This window comes from Chlamydomonas reinhardtii, chromosome 9, assembly GCF_000002595.2.
Source record: "Chlamydomonas reinhardtii strain CC-503 cw92 mt+ chromosome 9, whole genome shotgun sequence".
Lineage (NCBI taxonomy): Eukaryota > Viridiplantae > Chlorophyta > Chlorophyceae > Chlamydomonadales > Chlamydomonadaceae > Chlamydomonas > Chlamydomonas reinhardtii.
Window position 1 is genome coordinate 2,585,332 of NC_057012.1, and position 17,079 is coordinate 2,602,410.

The window sequence follows — 17,079 nt, forward strand, 5'->3', positions numbered from 1 at the left end:
CTGCAGCGGCCGGCCGGGCGTGTGGGAGCGCGTGGCGCCAGCAGTGGCGGACAACTACAACGTCAGGTGTGCAGGAGGAACGGGGGGAGGAAGGGGAGGGAAGGGGGCGGGGCGGGGCGCGGCGAGGCGAGGCGGGGCGGGGCGGGGCGCAAGGAGGGGAGGGGCGGGCCTCAGGTATGCAATGGCGGGTATGGGCTTGGGCCCGGGTGTGGGCGCACTGGATGGCGCATGCCCACAGCCCTTTGCACTGCTCTACAGCACACACACACACACACTCACAAACACAAACACAAACACAAACACACAATTCTTAAAGACCCGCACTCGTACGCACACCTGCCTGCTGCCCGGCCCCCAGGTCGTTTGTGGGCGAGGCCGCCTTCCACAGCCCGGTGGGCGCCATAGGGCGGCCGCACCTGGAGCGGGCGAGGTCGCTGCTGGTGCAGGTGGGCGGGTGCGGGGGATGGGGTGGGCGGCATAGGGCGGCCGCACCTGGAGCGGGCGAGGTCGCTGCTGGTGCAGGTGGGCGGGTGCGGGGGATGGGGTGGGCGGCATAGGGCGGCCGCACCTGGAGCGGGCGAGGTCGCTGCTGGTGCAGGTGGGCGGGTGCGGGGGATGGGGTGGGCGGCATAGGGCGGCCGCACCTGGAGCGGGCGAGGTCGCTGCTGGTGCAGGTGGGCGGGTGCGGGGGATGGGGTGGGCGGCATAGGGCGGCCGCACCTGGAGCGGGCGAGGTCGCTGCTGGTGCAGGTGGGCGGGTGCGGGGGATGGGGTGGGCGGCATAGGGCGGCCGCACCTGGAGCGGGCGAGGTCGCTGCTGGTGCAGGTGGGCGGGCGGGGGGTGGGTGCGGGTGAGGGTGAGGGTGCAGGTGCAGGTGCGAGGTGCAGGTGCGAGGTGGGGTATCAGAGTTCCATCCGTGTGTACATCCGTGTGTCCATTGCAGACCCTCCACCTTGGGGTGTGGGGGCTGGCAGCCCCCCTCCAAGGCTGGCAGCTGCAGGCAGGAGTGACCTAGGCAAGGAGTGCCGCCGTGCCCTGACTGGTTCGTGTCGTTTGGCGTAGGTCGAACCTCCACCTTTCCCCACCTCACACAACCACCCACCCACCTTTCCCCACCTCACCTCCCCCGGGCCCCCCTCCCTCCCATACACATGCTGCAGTTTGACCTGGTTCTGGACCTGGACGCGGGCCAGGACGCCTCGGCGCTACTCATGAGCCAGGGGCTGGGCTGGGGCACCACCCTGTCAGAGGTGAGGAAGCAGGAGGCAGCTGGGCGGCAGCTGGGGGGCAGCTGGGGAGGGAGCGATGCAGAGGAGCAGGGCCAGGGGGGCAGCTGGGGAGGAGCAGGGGGCAGCTGGGGGCAGGGCCTGGAGACGGCGACCCCTGGAATGGGACCCGGAGGAAGTGCGGGGGGCCGGGGGCACGAAGCCCGCGGCTGAGAGGCCGAGCTTGCATGTGCGTGCGTGCGTGCGTGTGTGTGTGTGTGTGTGTGTGTGTGTGTGTGTGTGTTAAACAAAGAATCAAACGGAACAAAATTCCGCCATACACGCGCGCGCAGTTACCAACAAATACCGACGCCGGTTACCGAGCTCCGCGTTTGTCGATGTTGCCCCAGTTGTCACCTTGAGTATACTCACCCGCATATGTTGCCTGGAACCCCCTACCCGGGCGTTTGGCATTCAGCCTCGTCTCCGAGGTGCGCCCGCATGCGCTGCCATGCTCCGCGTCGGCGACGCGCTACAACGTTTACCGGGCACGCCTAATCCCCGGTGTCTCGTCCACGGTCCATAGCCAGTCTTACCTATAAGCGAGAGAGAGAAGTAAAAGCATAGGGCGGCAGCACAGAAGTGTCACGGGCATGCAAAATGGCAACGGTGAAGAGGGGCGGCGTGCAACAGGCATGCTACCTAGCGACCTAACACGCATCCCACTAACTACACGAATGCCCGGAAAAGGGGGGCGAGTCAGAGGCAACGAAGAGACAAATATCGCTAGGCTGCATGGGCTTCCGTGGCGGGCGGCGGTTATGGAGACGCTGATCGCGCACGACGAGGCACGGGGCCGGAACCCCATGTGCATGTGTGTGTGTGTGTGTGTGTGTGGGCGCCGTGGGCTGGCGGGGGCTGGCCCCCCGCTCCCCACTCCACGGCGGCACCGATGCGAGGCAAGCACGCGGCCGCAATGGCCGCATCGGTGAAACCCGAAACACTCTGTGTGTGTGTGTGTGTGTGTGTGTGTGTTTGTGTGTGTGTGTGTGTGTTAAACACAAAACAAACGGAACAAAGCCGCCAAACACGCGTGCGCAGTTACGGTGTGTGTGTGTGTGTGTGTGTGTGTGTGTGTGTGTGTGTGTGTGTGTGTGTGTGTGTGTGTGTGTGTGTGTGTGTGTGTGTGTGTGTGTGTGTGTGTGTATGTATGTGTATAGGCGGCAAGGTTATGTGCCCGAGCCCAGTAAAGCAGTCCCAGCACCATCAGACAGCCCACCATGGGGGACATAGACACGGCACTGCAAATGCCTCCTGCTTGCACGTGCACTTGTGTACGGTACCCACTGCACGACCGCCGACCGGTTCACAAGTCCACGAGTCCACAACAACCGGCACCACCACCACCACCACCACCCGGATCACTACGCGCCCGCGCCCGCGCACCCGCACTCTCTCTCTCATACACACACACGCACTCTCTCTCTCAGCCCCACAGCCACTGTGGTCGTGCTATCGCGTGCTGTCGTGTGCTGCGTGCTGCGTGTTTTGTTATGTTTGCTGTTTTTTTGTTTTCTGCCCGCGTGGTCTTAAGATGTAGCTCGCCCGCTGGGTCTGAGGTTGTTACACCGGTAGTAATTCCGCAAGGGTTACTGGCGCGGTGAAGGGTCGGAGTGCGTTACCCTGTGGACTCCAGAGCTGTTTGCGCTCTGCCGGGGAAACGCCAGGTCACGGCAGCCCTCGATTGAGAGCCCTGTCGTTGGTTATACCAGATACACGATTCACGTGATCTGGCAGAATAACCGTGGAAACCGTAGTCACACACACACACACACACACACACACACACACACACACACACTCCGGCGTCGTCTGGGCGGGCTTTCGTTTCGTTTTTTAACACACACACACACACGCGCGCGCACACACACACACACACACACACACAAACAAGAACACGCACGCACGCAGGTGCGGGCGCGCACCTCCCAGCGGGTCACCTCCAAGCACGGCTTCGACCAGGCCGCCGACTGCCCGCGTGAGGGGCTGGCGGAGCTGCTGCCGCGCCAGCAGCCCGACATGCAGCTCTACAGGTGAGGGAGTGGGGCCGGTGGCGGGGGCGGTGGCGGGGGCGGGGTAATGTGCCCGATCCCAACGAATACCGTAAGATCCGTCATCATCTGAAAGCCCATCCAGCCGTTGATGGAGAACGGAGTGAGTAAGTCTTTAGATGATAAAGTTCCGCGGAGGGGGGCACGGGAGGGGGGTGGGCACGAGGAACGTGAGGGGGGGTGCCATGGGCGCCATACTTGAGATGGGGGTTTCAGGGTTTGAGTGCTGTGCGGCCGATGCCCATATTCTATGTGGTTGCTGTGGTTGGGGTTGTCAGCAATTTGTGGTGCGGGTTTTGTGCTGTCGGCGGACCGGTTGGGTCAGGAGCTCTTTTGATGGGGCGTGGACCAGTGGCGGGTGGGGCATCACACAACAGGGCGTGTGCGCAGGGGAGACTGACACCTGTGTGCAGCTTGCGTCCATGCCTTTTCACTGGCTCATTTACATTTCACGGCCACAACCAAGTGACCTCCGTCCTGTGCGTGTGTGTGTGTGTTTGTGTGTGTGCGTGCGCATGCAGGCTGGGTCGCGTGCTGAGCTTCCTCGATGTGGTGTTCTTGGACCTGGCGAGACAGGCGGGGCAGACGCCGGAGGGCGTCGCTGCTGCGGCACGTGGCGAGCGAGAGGGAGCGGTAGAGGGTGCTGAAGGCAAAGAGGGCGGTGCAGAGGAGGGGGCGGCTGGTGCCGACTGCGGCATCCTGGGGAGAAGCAGGCGGCGCGACAACGGGAAAGGAAGCGATACCGATGGACGTCACATGCGGTAATGACAGGCAGAGCGGCGTGTGTTGAAAGACTGGACTTACTCACTGCGGAATTACATTGTATTTCATAGAGAGGTAGAAACACAGCGCTTGCAATTATAGACTAGCATTCGGCTAGGCACTCGGCACACAGCAATGTCGAGCGGTGCTAGCCCAGGCGCGCATGACCAGGGCAGCAGCTCGCCAGCTGCTCAAAATGTAGATTGGTCTCCTGCCCCAACGCTCCTGGACGTGCTACGGCACCTGGACACGCGCACACTGAGCAAAATGTTCCGCAACCCGACCTACCTTGGCTGCTCCATTGGAGGCTCTCTTGGAGGAGGCCGCGCGGCGTGCAGGATGCTTCGGGACGTAATCGATAGCCACATCGATTGCGTAGCCCTCCGCGTGTGGCCGCGGCGGTTGACCGATTGGCGCCCTGGCCATGCCTCGCCCCTGGCGCGCTTCGCCCGCTGCACTACGCTCCACGTCAACCTCCGGTCCAGCCCGGCGTTGCCGCACCACATGGATGATGAAGTCGAGCTTGAAGACGACGTGCACCCGGCCCTCATGCCCTGGCCGCCGCTGCTCGCAACCATGTGCATGTATGGAGTTGGCGCGAACGTCGCGTCGGGCGTCACCTCGCTCCACCTGTTCGCCGACCTCTGGGGCCTTCCCTCGCTCGTCAGCTGCGCCGCTGTGCTGTCGGGCAGGCTGACCCACATCCGCGAGCTCGCGCTGCTCTGCTGGCACCGCACCTCGGGCGATGTGGGTAACCCCCGCGCTGCCTACGCCGCGCTAGCGGCAGCCTTGCCGCGCCTGACCACGCTGCTGCTTCCCTTCAACTCCTGGTTGCCCGGATGCGGGGCGTTGGACGGCAGCGGCCTCACACACCTAAAGGTGGAGCCCCAATGCGGGCCGCTGCTCCTCGAGGACGCACGCGCGCTGACCCAGATCCGACAGCTGACCCACATCGAGCTCGGCGCGCACCATTGGCAGCAGCAGGGCAGCCAAACACAGCCCGGCTCGCCACGCCGGCTGTCGGCCTGGACCCGCGAGCAGGGCTTTCCACGAGACGAAGCCGACGCGGCGACGCTGTCGCGGCTGCACCCGGAGCATGTGGAGCAGCTGGGGGCCCTGCGCTGGCTGCTGACACACGCGCCGCCCGGGCTGCGCTGCCTGCGCCTCAAGCAGCTAGCAGGCCGGCTGAGGCCAATCGCCGGTAGTGACAACAACCGCAGCAGCGGCAGCAACAACCGCGGCGCAGCCGCAGCAGGCACAGCAGGCGCAGCCGTAGCAGGCGGAGGCGCAGGCGGAGGCGCTGCTCGCGATACGCAGCGGCTGGCGCCGACGTCTGAGCTTGCGGATGTTGTCATCAGCTTCGAGGGCGGCGCGGTGGTGGGCGTGGAGGTGGGGCGTGCAGAGGGCGAGGCGGCGGCGGGGCTGGACTTCCTGGCGGCGGCGCTGCTGCCTCGCCTGGCGGCGACGCGGCAGGCACAGCTGCCGTTCCTCAAGCTGGGCTATGTGGCGGACCGGTGCCGCGAGCTGCTGCGCTACCTGACGCAGCCGAGGAGGCCGCTGGCGAGGCTGCTGGCGCTGTGTGAGCGGAAGGAGCTGGGGGTGCTGAGGGTGACGGACCTGGTCCAGCGCGCCACGGCAGGCCGCCCCTGCCGGACGCCGCCGCCGGCGGCGGAGGCGGAGGCGGAGGTGGAGGCGGAGGCGGAGGCGGAGGCGGAGGCGGAGGCGGAGGCGGAGGCGGAGGCGGAGGCGGGCGATGAGCTCTCGCGCGCGCTTCAGGCGGTGGGGAGTCTGGTCGGCGTGCCGGGCGTCCTGCACTCGGGCGGCAGCGGCGGCGGCAGCGGCGGCGGCAGCGGCGGCGGCAGCGGCGGCGGCAGCGGTGAGGACTCCGAGTGGTTTGATTTGCAGGTGCGGCTCGGGCCGCCGCGGCCGGACGCTGCTGGGCAGGCGGCGGCGGCGGCGGCCGCGGCCGCAGCGGCGGAGGTGGTGCAAGCGGCGGACCTGCCTGTGCCGTCGGCGGAGTGGGTGCTGGCTCGGGCGGCGCAGCTGCTGTGGGCGGCCGGCGCTGCGCCGGGCGAGGACGGCGGCGCGTCGGCGGGAGCGGCGGCGGCGCATGAGTTGGCGCGGCGTGCTCGGCCTGATGAGGACAGGACGCATTGCTTGCTGCCGCAGCAAGAGCACTTCTTGGTGCTGCGGGGGCCGCTGGTGCAGCAGCTGCAGCACAGCGGCACCGGCGGCATGCGGGCGCTGGGCGACTGGCTGCGCGCCGCGCTAGGCCGCGGCCTCGGAGACATGCGGCGGGAGCTCGAGCCGGCGATGGCGGCAGCAGCTGGGGCGGCGGCAGCAGGGGCAGCAGGAGCAGCTGGGGCGGCAGGGGCGGCGCAGGCGGCGGGGGCGGCGGGGTTTGTGGCTGCCATGGCAGAGGTATTGGCGTTGAGTACCAGAGTGTGGTTGATGGGCCAGCTCAGTGCGGTGCCCGCGGCCGCGACTGCCGTGGTGGGCTGTCGGACGGCCGAGGACGCGGCGAGCTTGGCGGCGGCGGCGGCGGCGGCGGCGGCGGCGGCGGCGGCGGCGGCGGGCGGCCGGGGTCCGGGCGGCTTGGAGGCGCGGCACGTGGGCGTGACGCTGAAGGGGCGGCTGGCGGCGCACCTGAGCCCCTGGAGCTGCATGGTGACCTTGGTGAGGGCGGCGGATGAGAGGGGCGGAGAGGGGCTCAGGAAGGGGCTGAGAGGGGCTCAGGAAGGGGCGGAGAGGGGCTCAGGAAGGGGCTGGAAGGGGCTGGAAGGGGCTGGCGGGGGGCTCAAGGGCTGGGGAATGCAGGACACGGGTCGGCGGCGGGCAGGGGGGCGGGGCGAGTGGAGCCTGTCGGCAAGTAAGCGGTCGGGACGTGGGGTGGTCCGTGCGTGTGTGCTTTGGGGCCTCGCTCATCGTGAGCGCGCTGGCTCACTGCTGCTGCGCACGTGCCCACCCCCTCCGGAACCTACCAACCCCCGCACAGGCGCTGCAGGAGGTGTGGGACTGCCGGAGCCTCAACGGACTGTCAGGCGGCGCAGAGGCCGTTGGCGGCGGTGGGGGCGGCGGCGCGGCTGGTGCATGTTACACTGGTGGTCAGCGGCGCACGAGGCGCAGGCGGCGGCGCGCACAGCAGCCGTCCGGGGCCGACGGGGGTCGTGGCGCCGCCGGGATGGCGGCGGCGGCAGGACAGGGCGCGGGGCCGGGGGTGTCGTGTGATGGCCGGGCGGAGGCGAGGGCGGCGGCAGGCGAGCAGGTGGCATCGCCCGGTGGTGCCGGGTGTGTTGATGTGCAGGCCCTGCGGCGGCTGGCGGCACTGGCGGTGCAGGCGCGCAGGGAGTTGGTGGTGCAGCCGCCCATGCGTGAGTTCATGGGCTTGTAGGACAGCGTTCAGGTGTGACAGAAGGCGGTACTGATGTCGTGAGCGTTGATGTAGAGGCTTCGTTGTTGGGGTGGGAACGAGGGAGCGAGCTGGAGTTTGACACACGCGGCATGATCTGCGGCTATGGTGATGAAGCATGTATTTATACATTCTGCAGCTGTGAGTGCCAGAAGGGCTGGCAGCGGGGGCTGCGGGGCCGAGGGCAGGCAGCCAAAGCTCCCGGCGGGGAACAGGCGGCCCCCGCACCTGCAGCAGCCCCAGCCCCGGTTGCACCAGCGGCTGTAGCAGCAATCCACAACAGCGGCACCGCACCAGCCAGCACCAGCCAGCAGCATCAGCGGCTGCTGCGCCAGACCGCTGCGGCAGCAATGCCCGCCACTGGCGACTGGCGGTGAGCCACTGAACTGCAGGTCAGTGTCTCATTTAATGAGGCGGCGGCGAGGCAGGCGCGCGCGGTGTGACTGCCGGTACGGCGGCGGGCGCGGGCTCATGCCGGGCAGCAGCCCGCATGCAGGTCAGCGGCTCCGTCTTTGTCTGCAAGAGTCCTTGGTGCGGTTGCAGGTCTGGCGGATGGCGCCCGTGCCCCGTGGGGCCGCTGGACGGCTGGAGCATGTATGAATGTATGAATATGGGGTGTACCGTATGAACTGTACAGCACCGCCACAAGTACATACCGCTTTGTCGTACTTCCTTAACTTGCCTATTATGGTTTGTGGCGGCTGACATGTTGCGTTTGATGGTGTGGCTGTGTACGGCAGGGTGGGACGACTGGTGAGCCCAGCGGCAGATGGAGGCGCTGATTGCGGATGCGACTTGCCTCGCGTAGAAGCTGGAGGGGGACGTGCAGGGCACAGTGGGCTCTCGTGCCACACACAGCCACACATTACAGTATTCATTGATTGTCATGCTCACCTTCTTTAAACGCGCTTCGGTCCGCACCAACATACGGCGCATATATCTAGTAATCCATTGTGCACAGCGGCAGCAGCAGCAGCCCCCCCCCCCCGACCAGCTTCAGCCCTCCCGGCCTCCGCGCTGTGGGAAAGCGGCACAGGGGTAGCAGCAGCTCCCGACCAGCTTCAGGCCTTTCCGCCACCCGAAATACCCGACGGATGTGGCTACAAAAAGAACCCTCCCCCTCCCCCTCCGCCCCACACCCCTCCAGACCCGCACGCGCCTCAGTGCACGCCCGCCACTCGCGCCCGCACCCTCAGCGCCCCCTCCGGTCCGCTCACGGCCTTGGCCCAGTAGGCCTCGCTGGTCAGCGCCGCCGCCCCCAGCGCGAACAGCGTCAGGGTGCCCTTGAACCCGCCCGCCCGCGCGAAGGCCGTGGGGCCCAGCGCAGCCCGGCCCTGAGGCAGGTCGCGCTCGTTCCACACCTGAGGGTGGGCACAGCGGGTGGGCAGGTGTAAATGTGTGTGTATGTGTGTGTGTGTGTGTGTGTGTGTGTGTGTGTGTGCGTGTGTGTGTATGTGTATGTATGTGCGTGCGTGCGTGTGTGTGTGTGTTTGCTCCCTCGACCGGACCTGTGTATGTGGACCCTTGCACAAATGCCTCAGCGACGCCGTGTGACAGCTGACTCCCCGCACGCACTGTTGACCCCCTCACCGCAAGTAAGAGCAGCGCCTCCCACCTACCTACCCCACCCACCCAACCCACCCACCTCAAACTGCTCCACATACACAGTGGACGGAAGCAGCCGTGCCGCCACTGCTGCGCCCGCAGCCACCGCCGCCACGCCATCCGCCTCTCCACCCTCACCCTCACCACCACACCCACCCTCGCCCGCCCAGCCGCTGGGAACGCCGCGCCCCGCCGCCGCCTCCACCTCCGCCTCCGTCAGCAGTAGCAGCGGCCGCACCCCCACGAAGCAAACCAGACGTGTGTCGGTATCGTGGGCGACGGCCGCCGCCGCCGCCGCCAGGGCAGACGGTGTGTTTCGGGCCACGGCTGCCGAGCCACTGGCGGGGGGCGCCGCGGCTGAGGGGCCGGCCAGAGCCATGCGGTAGCGACACAGCGGCCCTAGCGACACCACCTGCGCGCGCGCGCGCGTGTGTGTGTGGTGTGTGTGTGTGTGTGTGTGTGTGTGTGTGTGTGTGTGTTCCGTATGTATGTATGTGTGTGTACCGCATGTGTGTGAGAGATGGTGCACAGGAGGCTTGGTGGAAGGCCTGAAACCCGAAGTCTGAACATCTCCCCCACCACACATACACACACACGTATCCCCACACACCCACACCACCACGCACCATCTGCCACCAGTACCCGGCATGGAACACCAGCTCGCTTCCCACCAGGTCCTCCTCCACTGCCACAGCCGCCACAGGGGCTACAGCCAGCGGCAGCGCGGCGGCTGTAGCAGCCGGTACACCGCCCCCGCCTCCTCCTCCTTTGGTGTGCTGCTGCTGCTGCTGCTGCTGCCGCTCTAGCAGTCGGCGCTGCCGCTCCTGCTGCTCCATGCGGGCTTGCACCCGCGCCACGGCCTCTCGCAGCACCACATATGGCACGTCCATCTGCGTGTGCATGATTTATATCATTCAAGTGAGCGCGGAACGGCATGCGCGGCCCCATGACACCAACACACCCCCTTGCTCGCCCGCACGCCCCCCACCTGCAGGTGCACCGCCGTCTGCAGGTGGCCCGTGGGCCGCGGCCGCGGGCCCGCCCGCCGCGCCATGTACGGCAGATGCGCCGCCGCGCCCGTACCGCCCTCCGCCCGCATCTGCCGCGTGTACAGCAGGCTCTGAGTCAGCTGCGACAGGTCCAGGAGCGAGGCGGCGGCGGCGTAGGGGCCGCAGGCGGCGGCGGCGGCCGCCAGCTCGGGCACGGCGGCGGCGTGGGGCGCGAGCCCGACGCCGCCGGTGGCGGCGGCGACGGCGCCGCCGGTGCCGCTGGCGGCTGTGCCGTGCTCCAACAGGCGCTGCAGGTGCGGCGCACGCTGTACGGCGTTCTTGAGGAAGGAGTTCCTGTCGTGACGTCACGGGGAGATGTGCTTACACGCCGTGGAGAAAGCTGAAGGCCGAGACCAACGGCCGGCCCATGCGGTTCTAACACGGCCTCCCCATGTGGCTGCTCCCCCGCCCCACCAAGATCCACCACACCCGCCCCGCCCCACCCGGCCCCACCCTACCCTGCGCCCCACCCCTCCCTGTGCCCCACCCACCACTCGTGTGTGCGGCCGTCGATGTGCAGCAGGTGCCACCGCACACAGCCGTACAGCGCCAACTGCTCACACGTGTCCAGCGGCCTCAACACACCACCCCCATCCCCAACACCTCCACCACCACCCCCATCCGCAGCCCCAGCCTCCCCCGCCGCCGCCGCCGCCGCCTCCACGGCCCGCTGGGTGCGAGTGGCCTCGTACGCCAGGGCCGCCAGCGCCACCACGCCCTCGCAGCTGACGGCCAGGGCGGGGCTGGCCAGCACCTCCAGGGCGGCGGGCAGCGGCAGACCCAGGAAGGCGCGCCGCAGGGAGGGCACCTGCAGCAGGGCACCGCACCACCAGTGGGGCCGCAGTCGCAGGCAACAGGGGCGGAGGTAGGGGGATTCTGTCTTCTAAGCTCGCTCACCCTGCTGCCCAGGTTCGTACACCCCGTCCTTATAACAATCCCACTGCCTCGCAAGCTGGATTGGGCCACAACTCACCTGAATCGGGACCTACTCGATGGGCTCGGGCAAAAACTTCCCCCCCCCCTTGTTTCCAACACCTCCCCTCCACTCCCGCCCCCGCCCCCCCCCACCTGCCAGGCCGCCTCAAAGTCCTGCAGCGCATCCAGCAGCAGCACCCGAGCCGCCGCCGCCAGGCCCACACACGCGCCGGCGCCCGCCACGTCAGTCGGCAGCCCCACCACCGCCGCGATCGCCTCCACATACACGGAGTGCACCTCCTGCAGCGCCGTACAAACCACGGCTGCTGCTCCTGCCGGCGGCGCCGCCGCCGCCGGCGGCGGCGCGGGCAGTGCGGTGCCGGCGCCGCCCTCCAGAGGCGAGGGCCCGCAGGGCGGCCGCTGCAGCGGCGTGTTGACGCCGGCGGCGGCGGCCGCGACGGCGGGCCCGGGGCCGCCAACGGGGCGCTTGGCGGCGAGTAGGTGCAGCAGGCGTGCGGCTGCGGCCTGCTGCAGGGCCGGCAGGGCGTGGTCGGCGGACAGCACGAGGAGCTGGGCTAGGGTGGTGGGGGTGAGGGCGGGCCAGTCCAGGGGGCGGCCGTAGACGTGCGCCAGCAGGAGCTGCTGCGCGGCCGGCAGTGAGGTGCGGTCGCGCAGGCTGCGTGCAGGGTTCAGAGTGGGGGAAGGGGTTTTAGCCGCTCATGTGAAGGACGGAGGGGAGGGAGGAGTAGTATGTGTTGGCATAGTGGGCGGTGTGGTGTGAGTGTGGGTGAGGTGGTAGTGGGGCAGGGGCGGGTGGGTAGTGGGACAGGTCAGCTGGAGAGCTGGGAGGACTGGGAGGACTGGGAAGGGGCTTTGTATGCCATGCCAGTGCGCCCAACCCGCACCAGCTATGCTGCTGCTGAGACCATAATCTGCTTGGAAACACACACACACACACACACACACACACACACACACACACACACACACACACACACACACACACACACACACATACACACACACACACACACACACACACACACACACACACACACACCGGATGATGGCGTCAGCCTGTGTCGCCAGCTGCTGTCGAAACAGGGGGCTGGCAGCAGCCAGCACAACCCGGTGACCCGGCACGACCAGCAGCGGTTGCGGGCCCGCTGGCCGCGACGGCGCCTCTACACCAGCTCCTGTCCGCGAGGTGGCGGGCTGGGGGAACTGCCCGAGCCAGATTTTGGGCTTGGGGCTGAGGATGTTGCGTGCCACGCCCGTCGCGAGTCGGGGCCCGGGAGAGGGCGGTGCCGAGCGACCAGGGTTTGCTGGCGCCTTGGCTGGTGACGACGCCGGCAATTGAAGCGCGGAAGACGCGTTCACGTCGTCTGCTGGGGCATTTGCATCCACAAACACGATTCGGCAGTCCGCGAAGTCGCCGGTGTCAAGCAGTGGCGACGCGTTCACAGGGAACGCGCTAAGGACGACCATTCCTCTGATGAATTTGTGTTTGCTATTCACTTCAAACAATTGTTAGCATGTTGAGGTGTGGGTGCTTTCTTGCTTTACTTGGGTCGTTGACCCAGTTGACCGGCAAAGACTCGCCAGAACGAGCTTTATGAACGTCACAGTGACAGGAAATACATAGTTGTATCGTGTAGTGTTAGAATAAACCTTAATAGACGGGAGCGGTCATTCCGGGGTGCACGCCGAATGACCGCACAAACCGCTTTCCCAGTTGTTCCCGACTTGTGCGTCGGTCTCCCTTCACCCCGCTCGCTGCCATACTGTGCTAACTGGCTGGCGCCACAATAATAGCGGGGTCTGTGATTGGGCTGGCACAGAGTTCCTTGCTGCTGCGGTGCAACCCTGGTCCTGGTCCTGAACTGCCATTCCCGCTTTCCCACTGCGACCACCGCCCTCCCCAGGCACACGCCCCCCTCCCCACGCACCAGATGGTATTAAGGGGACCCCGACGGAGGCGAGCAGCAAGTCACTGGTGTGTTACAAGCGGGATACGCAGATGTGCGGTATCACAAGCCGGGTACCTAACGTCGACTTGCCAGTTGAAGGGGCACCCGGTTTATGCTATAATAATGAAAACTGACTCGGCCCGCATTGCAGCGGGAAGATCAAAACTTTATGCAAAACACAAACATAAGCGAAACATCTCCGAGGTGACGCCCCAAACTCAACATCAGCAGTGGGGCACGCACGACAGCAGGGCCTGAAGACCACCGCAGCGTGCTACTACCCAACTCTGCATAGCTTATCGCTCATGCTCAGGAACACATGGCTTCCCTCGGAAGCACCAGCACGGCGCATGCGTCTGCAGCGCAGGCAAGGTAGGGAATGGGCGGGAGGTTGCCAGTCAACACAACGTAGCATGTACGGAAATAAAGCAACGCTGTGTTACAGGTGCAGACACCAGATCTGATCGCAAGAATGGTACACGGATGCGCTACAGCCCAGGCACGGAACTCACCAGGGTCTCAGCGTGTCTCGGCATCCTGCTCCGCCTGGGTTCGTGCTTTGCAAGGGCACCGGTCGTCGAGCTTGACGGAGGCCAGAGCCTGCGAGGGGGCAAGGCGGCACAAACAGAAAAGTGGCTGGTCAGCATCATGGGCGGGCCCGCCGAGCCCGGGGTCAGTCGAGCGGCACATTTGCGCAGGCTCGGTCATCGAGCATTCCTGGAGGCAGAGTCCCACCAGCCACCCCATACCCTCTTACCGAATCGATATGCTTGCCACAGCCTGACCAGGTGGGCTTCTTGCAAGAGGCGCACGTCGTCTGGAAGCACATGGTTGTCGGTCTCAGTGGAGGGGCGATAGAGTTTGTTTCGCGAGGGCTGGGGGCGTATGCTGATAAGTATGTTATGCTGTATAGTTACACCCACCGTATTGCAGGGCGGACCTTATAATTGCTTTCTGGGCGCGCTCGGGATGGAGGTTAGCGACAGATTACGGATAGTTGCTGGAACCCTCTGAAACGCGGTCGGCACCTTCACGCAGCACCATTCACATACTTTCTTTGCATGGAAGCTTCATGACGGTCGGCAGGTTGCGTCAAGTACAGGCCCTGTGCACACCTTGCCCGCATGTGCATGCCGCGCGAGACTGCCCCCATATGGGATGCGCATATGCATTATCTCCCGCATGATGGCATTATGTGGTCTCGGCTGGCTGCGACACGCATCACCTCCGAAATCGCGGCTAGCCAACCGACTTGCCAGCTACCGCAACACCGTACCACCAACCATGCCCATCCCCGACGCCTATGCCCGATCGCCATCGCATTCTCGCATGTAACAAACAGGCCCACGATCAGAAAACACAAGCACAGGCGAATTGGAAAGATGCATGGGGCGTAGGACGCACGCCGAGCGTGTCTGGAACTAACTCCCAGGTACTGCAAGATCCCGGGAGTTGCTCAGCCCAGATCATGTCTTCAAGCCCCTCATCGACCACGGCGAACTGCCACCGCGCCGCTAATGCACGCGCTACACCCCCAGCGGCGCCACCCTCTGCCGCCGGCGTCCCCCGGCCTGGCGCCGCCGCCGCCACCTCAGCCGCCGCCTCCACTAGCCGTGGCGCCGCCGCCGCGGGCCGCGGCCTCTGCAGCAGCGGCATCAGTCCCTGGCGGAGCTGCACGGAAGCTGACGGTGCCTCCAGTGCTAACACCAGAGCTGCCAGGCCTGACGCCGGCGCTGCCGGTGCCGACGCCGGAGCCATCCCTACGGCGGCTGGAGCTGGAGCTGTGGCCGGCGCTGTGTCCCGTAGGGCTGGGCGTGGGCGTGGGCGCGACGGAGACCGACAGGCGGGATGGCGCCACGTGCGGAGCCACACGTGCGGCCGAACCCACGGTAGCAAGACTCGGGGCGCCTGCGCCTGCGCCTGCGCCTGCAGCACCCGCACCCGTAGCCGCACCCGCACCCGCGCCAGTGGCAGCAAACCCCCCAGCCGCACCCGCAGCCGCCGCCGTAGCCGCGGCTGTGGTCGCACCCGGCGGTGCCCGGGCCCACGGGTCTGCGGGGTGGTGGGGTGCCGGGCCCGACCCGGCAGCCGCGGCAGGGGTGGCGGCGGCATGGCTCCGGGCGGGCTTGGGCGCGGCGGGCTTGCCCGCCTGTGCTGCCGCCCTGCTGGCTGTGGCTGTGGCGGCGGTGGTGGCGGTGGTGGGGCTGGTGGCGGTGGTGGGGTTGGTGGCGGCCAGTTGGGTCCGCAGCTGCTTGATGGCGTCCACCGTGACCGCGAACTGCTTGGCTGCCAGACCCTGCGGCGCGTGAGGGCATGTGGGTGGGGTGGGATTGGCTGCGTGTCTGAGACTGAGAGGACTGCCGCGAGCCGTGATCAGGGCGGAAAAGCCTTCGACAGCCAGAGGCACACGCACACACACACAGACACACGCAAACACACACACACACACACACACACACACACACACACCGCCGCATTACATGGAAGTTCCTGTCTGTTCCCTTCCTGTGTGCGCTCTGTCATGACACCCCACCAGCAGCACCAGAGCCTGCCCTCCTCCCCACACCAAACCACAACGTCAACCGCACACGCGCCACCAAGTCCTGAACAAGCCCACCACCACCACCACCACCACCTCCAGTATCACACGCACACGCTCACCTGCAGCGCCGCCAGCAGAGCCTGTGTGTCCCGCAGCTGCCCCCTCAGCGCCTCCTGCTCAGCCGCCAGCCGCGTCAGCACCGCCGCCTGCTCCGCACTGGCAGCCTGCAGCGAGCCAATGGGCCGCCGCAGGTCGCCCCCCACCAGCCGGGTGCGGACCTGCGGGGTGAAGGGGGCCGCGCGGCGGGGGGTGCGTGTTTCCACCACTCCCAACAAAAGAAAGCAAAGCACACGGTATTCTCATACGCGCGCACCCATGGAAGCACACAAGCACACATACAGCCACAAACAGCACGGGCACATTCCACTAACACAAATACATCAACATCCACACACTCACGCCTCGCACCTGCAGCTTGTCGATCTGCCGCAGCGCCGCGCTGAACTCCGCCATTTGCTTGTCGGTCACAGCCTCCAGTCGGGCCAGACGCGCCGCCGCCTCCGCCGCCACCGCCGCACCGCCACCGCCGCCGCCGCCACTGGCACTGCCGGCGCTGCGCGCGCTGCCGAGTGAGGCGCCGCCAGCCGGGCGTGACGTCTTGAACAACAAGTTGCTGACAGCCGACATCAGCACACACGCCACCACCGCCTCCCCAGCCAGACCGGGCGTGTCAAACAGCGACGTCGCTGGCAGCGGCGGCGGAGCCGGCGCCGCCACCACTGCGGCCCTGCCGCTGTCGCGCCGCTGCTGCCCTTGCTGCACCTGCTGCTGCTGCTGCTGCTGTTCGTGCTGGTTGGCTGCGCGTCGCCGCGCTGCCGAGGTGGCGAGTAGCGCGACGCAGCAGGCCGCACACAGCGCGTCAACCAGGGCGCTTGGGTGGAGCCCCTCGGGCAGGGGGAGCGGGGGCCCGGGCAGGGGGGGCGGGGGCGGTGGGGTCCGGCGGGTGGCGGAGGCTCTGGCCAGCCGCCCGCGAGCGAGTGCCCCGGGCGCTCGTTGAGCGCTGGTGGAATTTGGGGCCTTAGGGCACAGCACGTCCCGTTTGCGCCGGACCGACGGTGCGGCGCATAACGCTTGCGTTGATGTCAGCATCTCTTCGCGGGCTTCACGCTGGCAGGAGCTGCTTACTGCATATTAACGTTCGAGATTTGCCGACAGAGGTGCTAATTGGGCTTTAATGGTCTTTGTCAGATCGTCGGGCGTCGCGCAGCAAGGTTCACTATTTCTGACGTTGTCGATTGAGCTATCAGTGCGCAAATAGCTGGTACCGGTAATAATGCATGCATGTAGTAAGATCCATGCTGCGCACCGCTATCCCAATCTAGACTTCCCGCCCGATGGCCCCGATGACCCCCCCCCCCCCCCACCCACCCACCCACACACCCACACACCCACCCACACACACACACACACACACACACACACACACACACACACACACACACACACACAC

The 17,079-nt window shown here is 66.6% G+C and overlaps 4 protein-coding genes across 5 annotated transcripts; 2 read left to right on the forward strand and 2 right to left on the reverse strand.

The window, feature by feature from the left end:
- CHLRE_09g390550v5 (uncharacterized protein) lies at positions 1-4,292 on the forward strand. Of its 2 annotated transcripts, XM_043065554.1 has the most exons (6): positions 1-66; positions 359-468; positions 599-674; positions 1,162-1,251; positions 3,178-3,299; positions 3,839-4,292. In XM_043065554.1, exons 2-6 carry the CDS (start codon positions 464-466, stop codon positions 4,080-4,082), a joined length of 537 nt encoding a protein of 178 aa, XP_042921003.1. In that variant the 5' UTR covers positions 1-66; positions 359-463; the 3' UTR covers positions 4,083-4,292. The 2 variants fall into 2 exon arrangements, with proteins under 2 accessions (XP_042921003.1, XP_042921002.1); XM_043065555.1 differs by lacking the exon at positions 599-674 and having other exon boundaries at positions 359-446.
- A 56-nt stretch (positions 4,293-4,348) lies between these two features.
- CHLRE_09g390500v5 (uncharacterized protein) lies at positions 4,349-8,300 on the forward strand. The gene is made up of 2 exons (XM_043065551.1): positions 4,349-6,755; positions 7,075-8,300. Exons 1-2 carry the CDS (start codon positions 4,584-4,586, stop codon positions 7,468-7,470), a joined length of 2,568 nt encoding a protein of 855 aa, XP_042921004.1. The 5' UTR covers positions 4,349-4,583; the 3' UTR covers positions 7,471-8,300.
- Positions 8,301-8,341: 41 nt separating this feature from the next.
- Positions 8,342-12,698, reverse strand: CHLRE_09g390450v5 (uncharacterized protein). The gene is made up of 7 exons (XM_043065549.1): positions 12,118-12,698; positions 11,211-11,733; positions 10,634-10,950; positions 10,082-10,436; positions 9,720-9,983; positions 9,134-9,505; positions 8,342-8,849 (listed from the first exon to the last, which is right to left on the reverse strand). The coding sequence occupies exons 1-7, from the start codon at positions 12,543-12,545 to the stop codon at positions 8,649-8,651; spliced, it is 2,460 nt and encodes an 819-aa protein (XP_042921005.1). The 5' UTR covers positions 12,546-12,698; the 3' UTR covers positions 8,342-8,648.
- Positions 12,699-14,162: 1,464 nt separating this feature from the next.
- On the reverse strand, positions 14,163-16,858 carry CHLRE_09g390400v5 (uncharacterized protein). Its single transcript, XM_043065547.1, has 3 exons — positions 16,038-16,858; positions 15,689-15,847; positions 14,163-15,323 (listed from the first exon to the last, which is right to left on the reverse strand). The coding sequence occupies exons 1-3, from the start codon at positions 16,716-16,718 to the stop codon at positions 14,619-14,621; spliced, it is 1,545 nt and encodes a 514-aa protein (XP_042921006.1). The 5' UTR covers positions 16,719-16,858; the 3' UTR covers positions 14,163-14,618.
- Between the last annotated feature and the right edge of the window lie 221 nt (positions 16,859-17,079).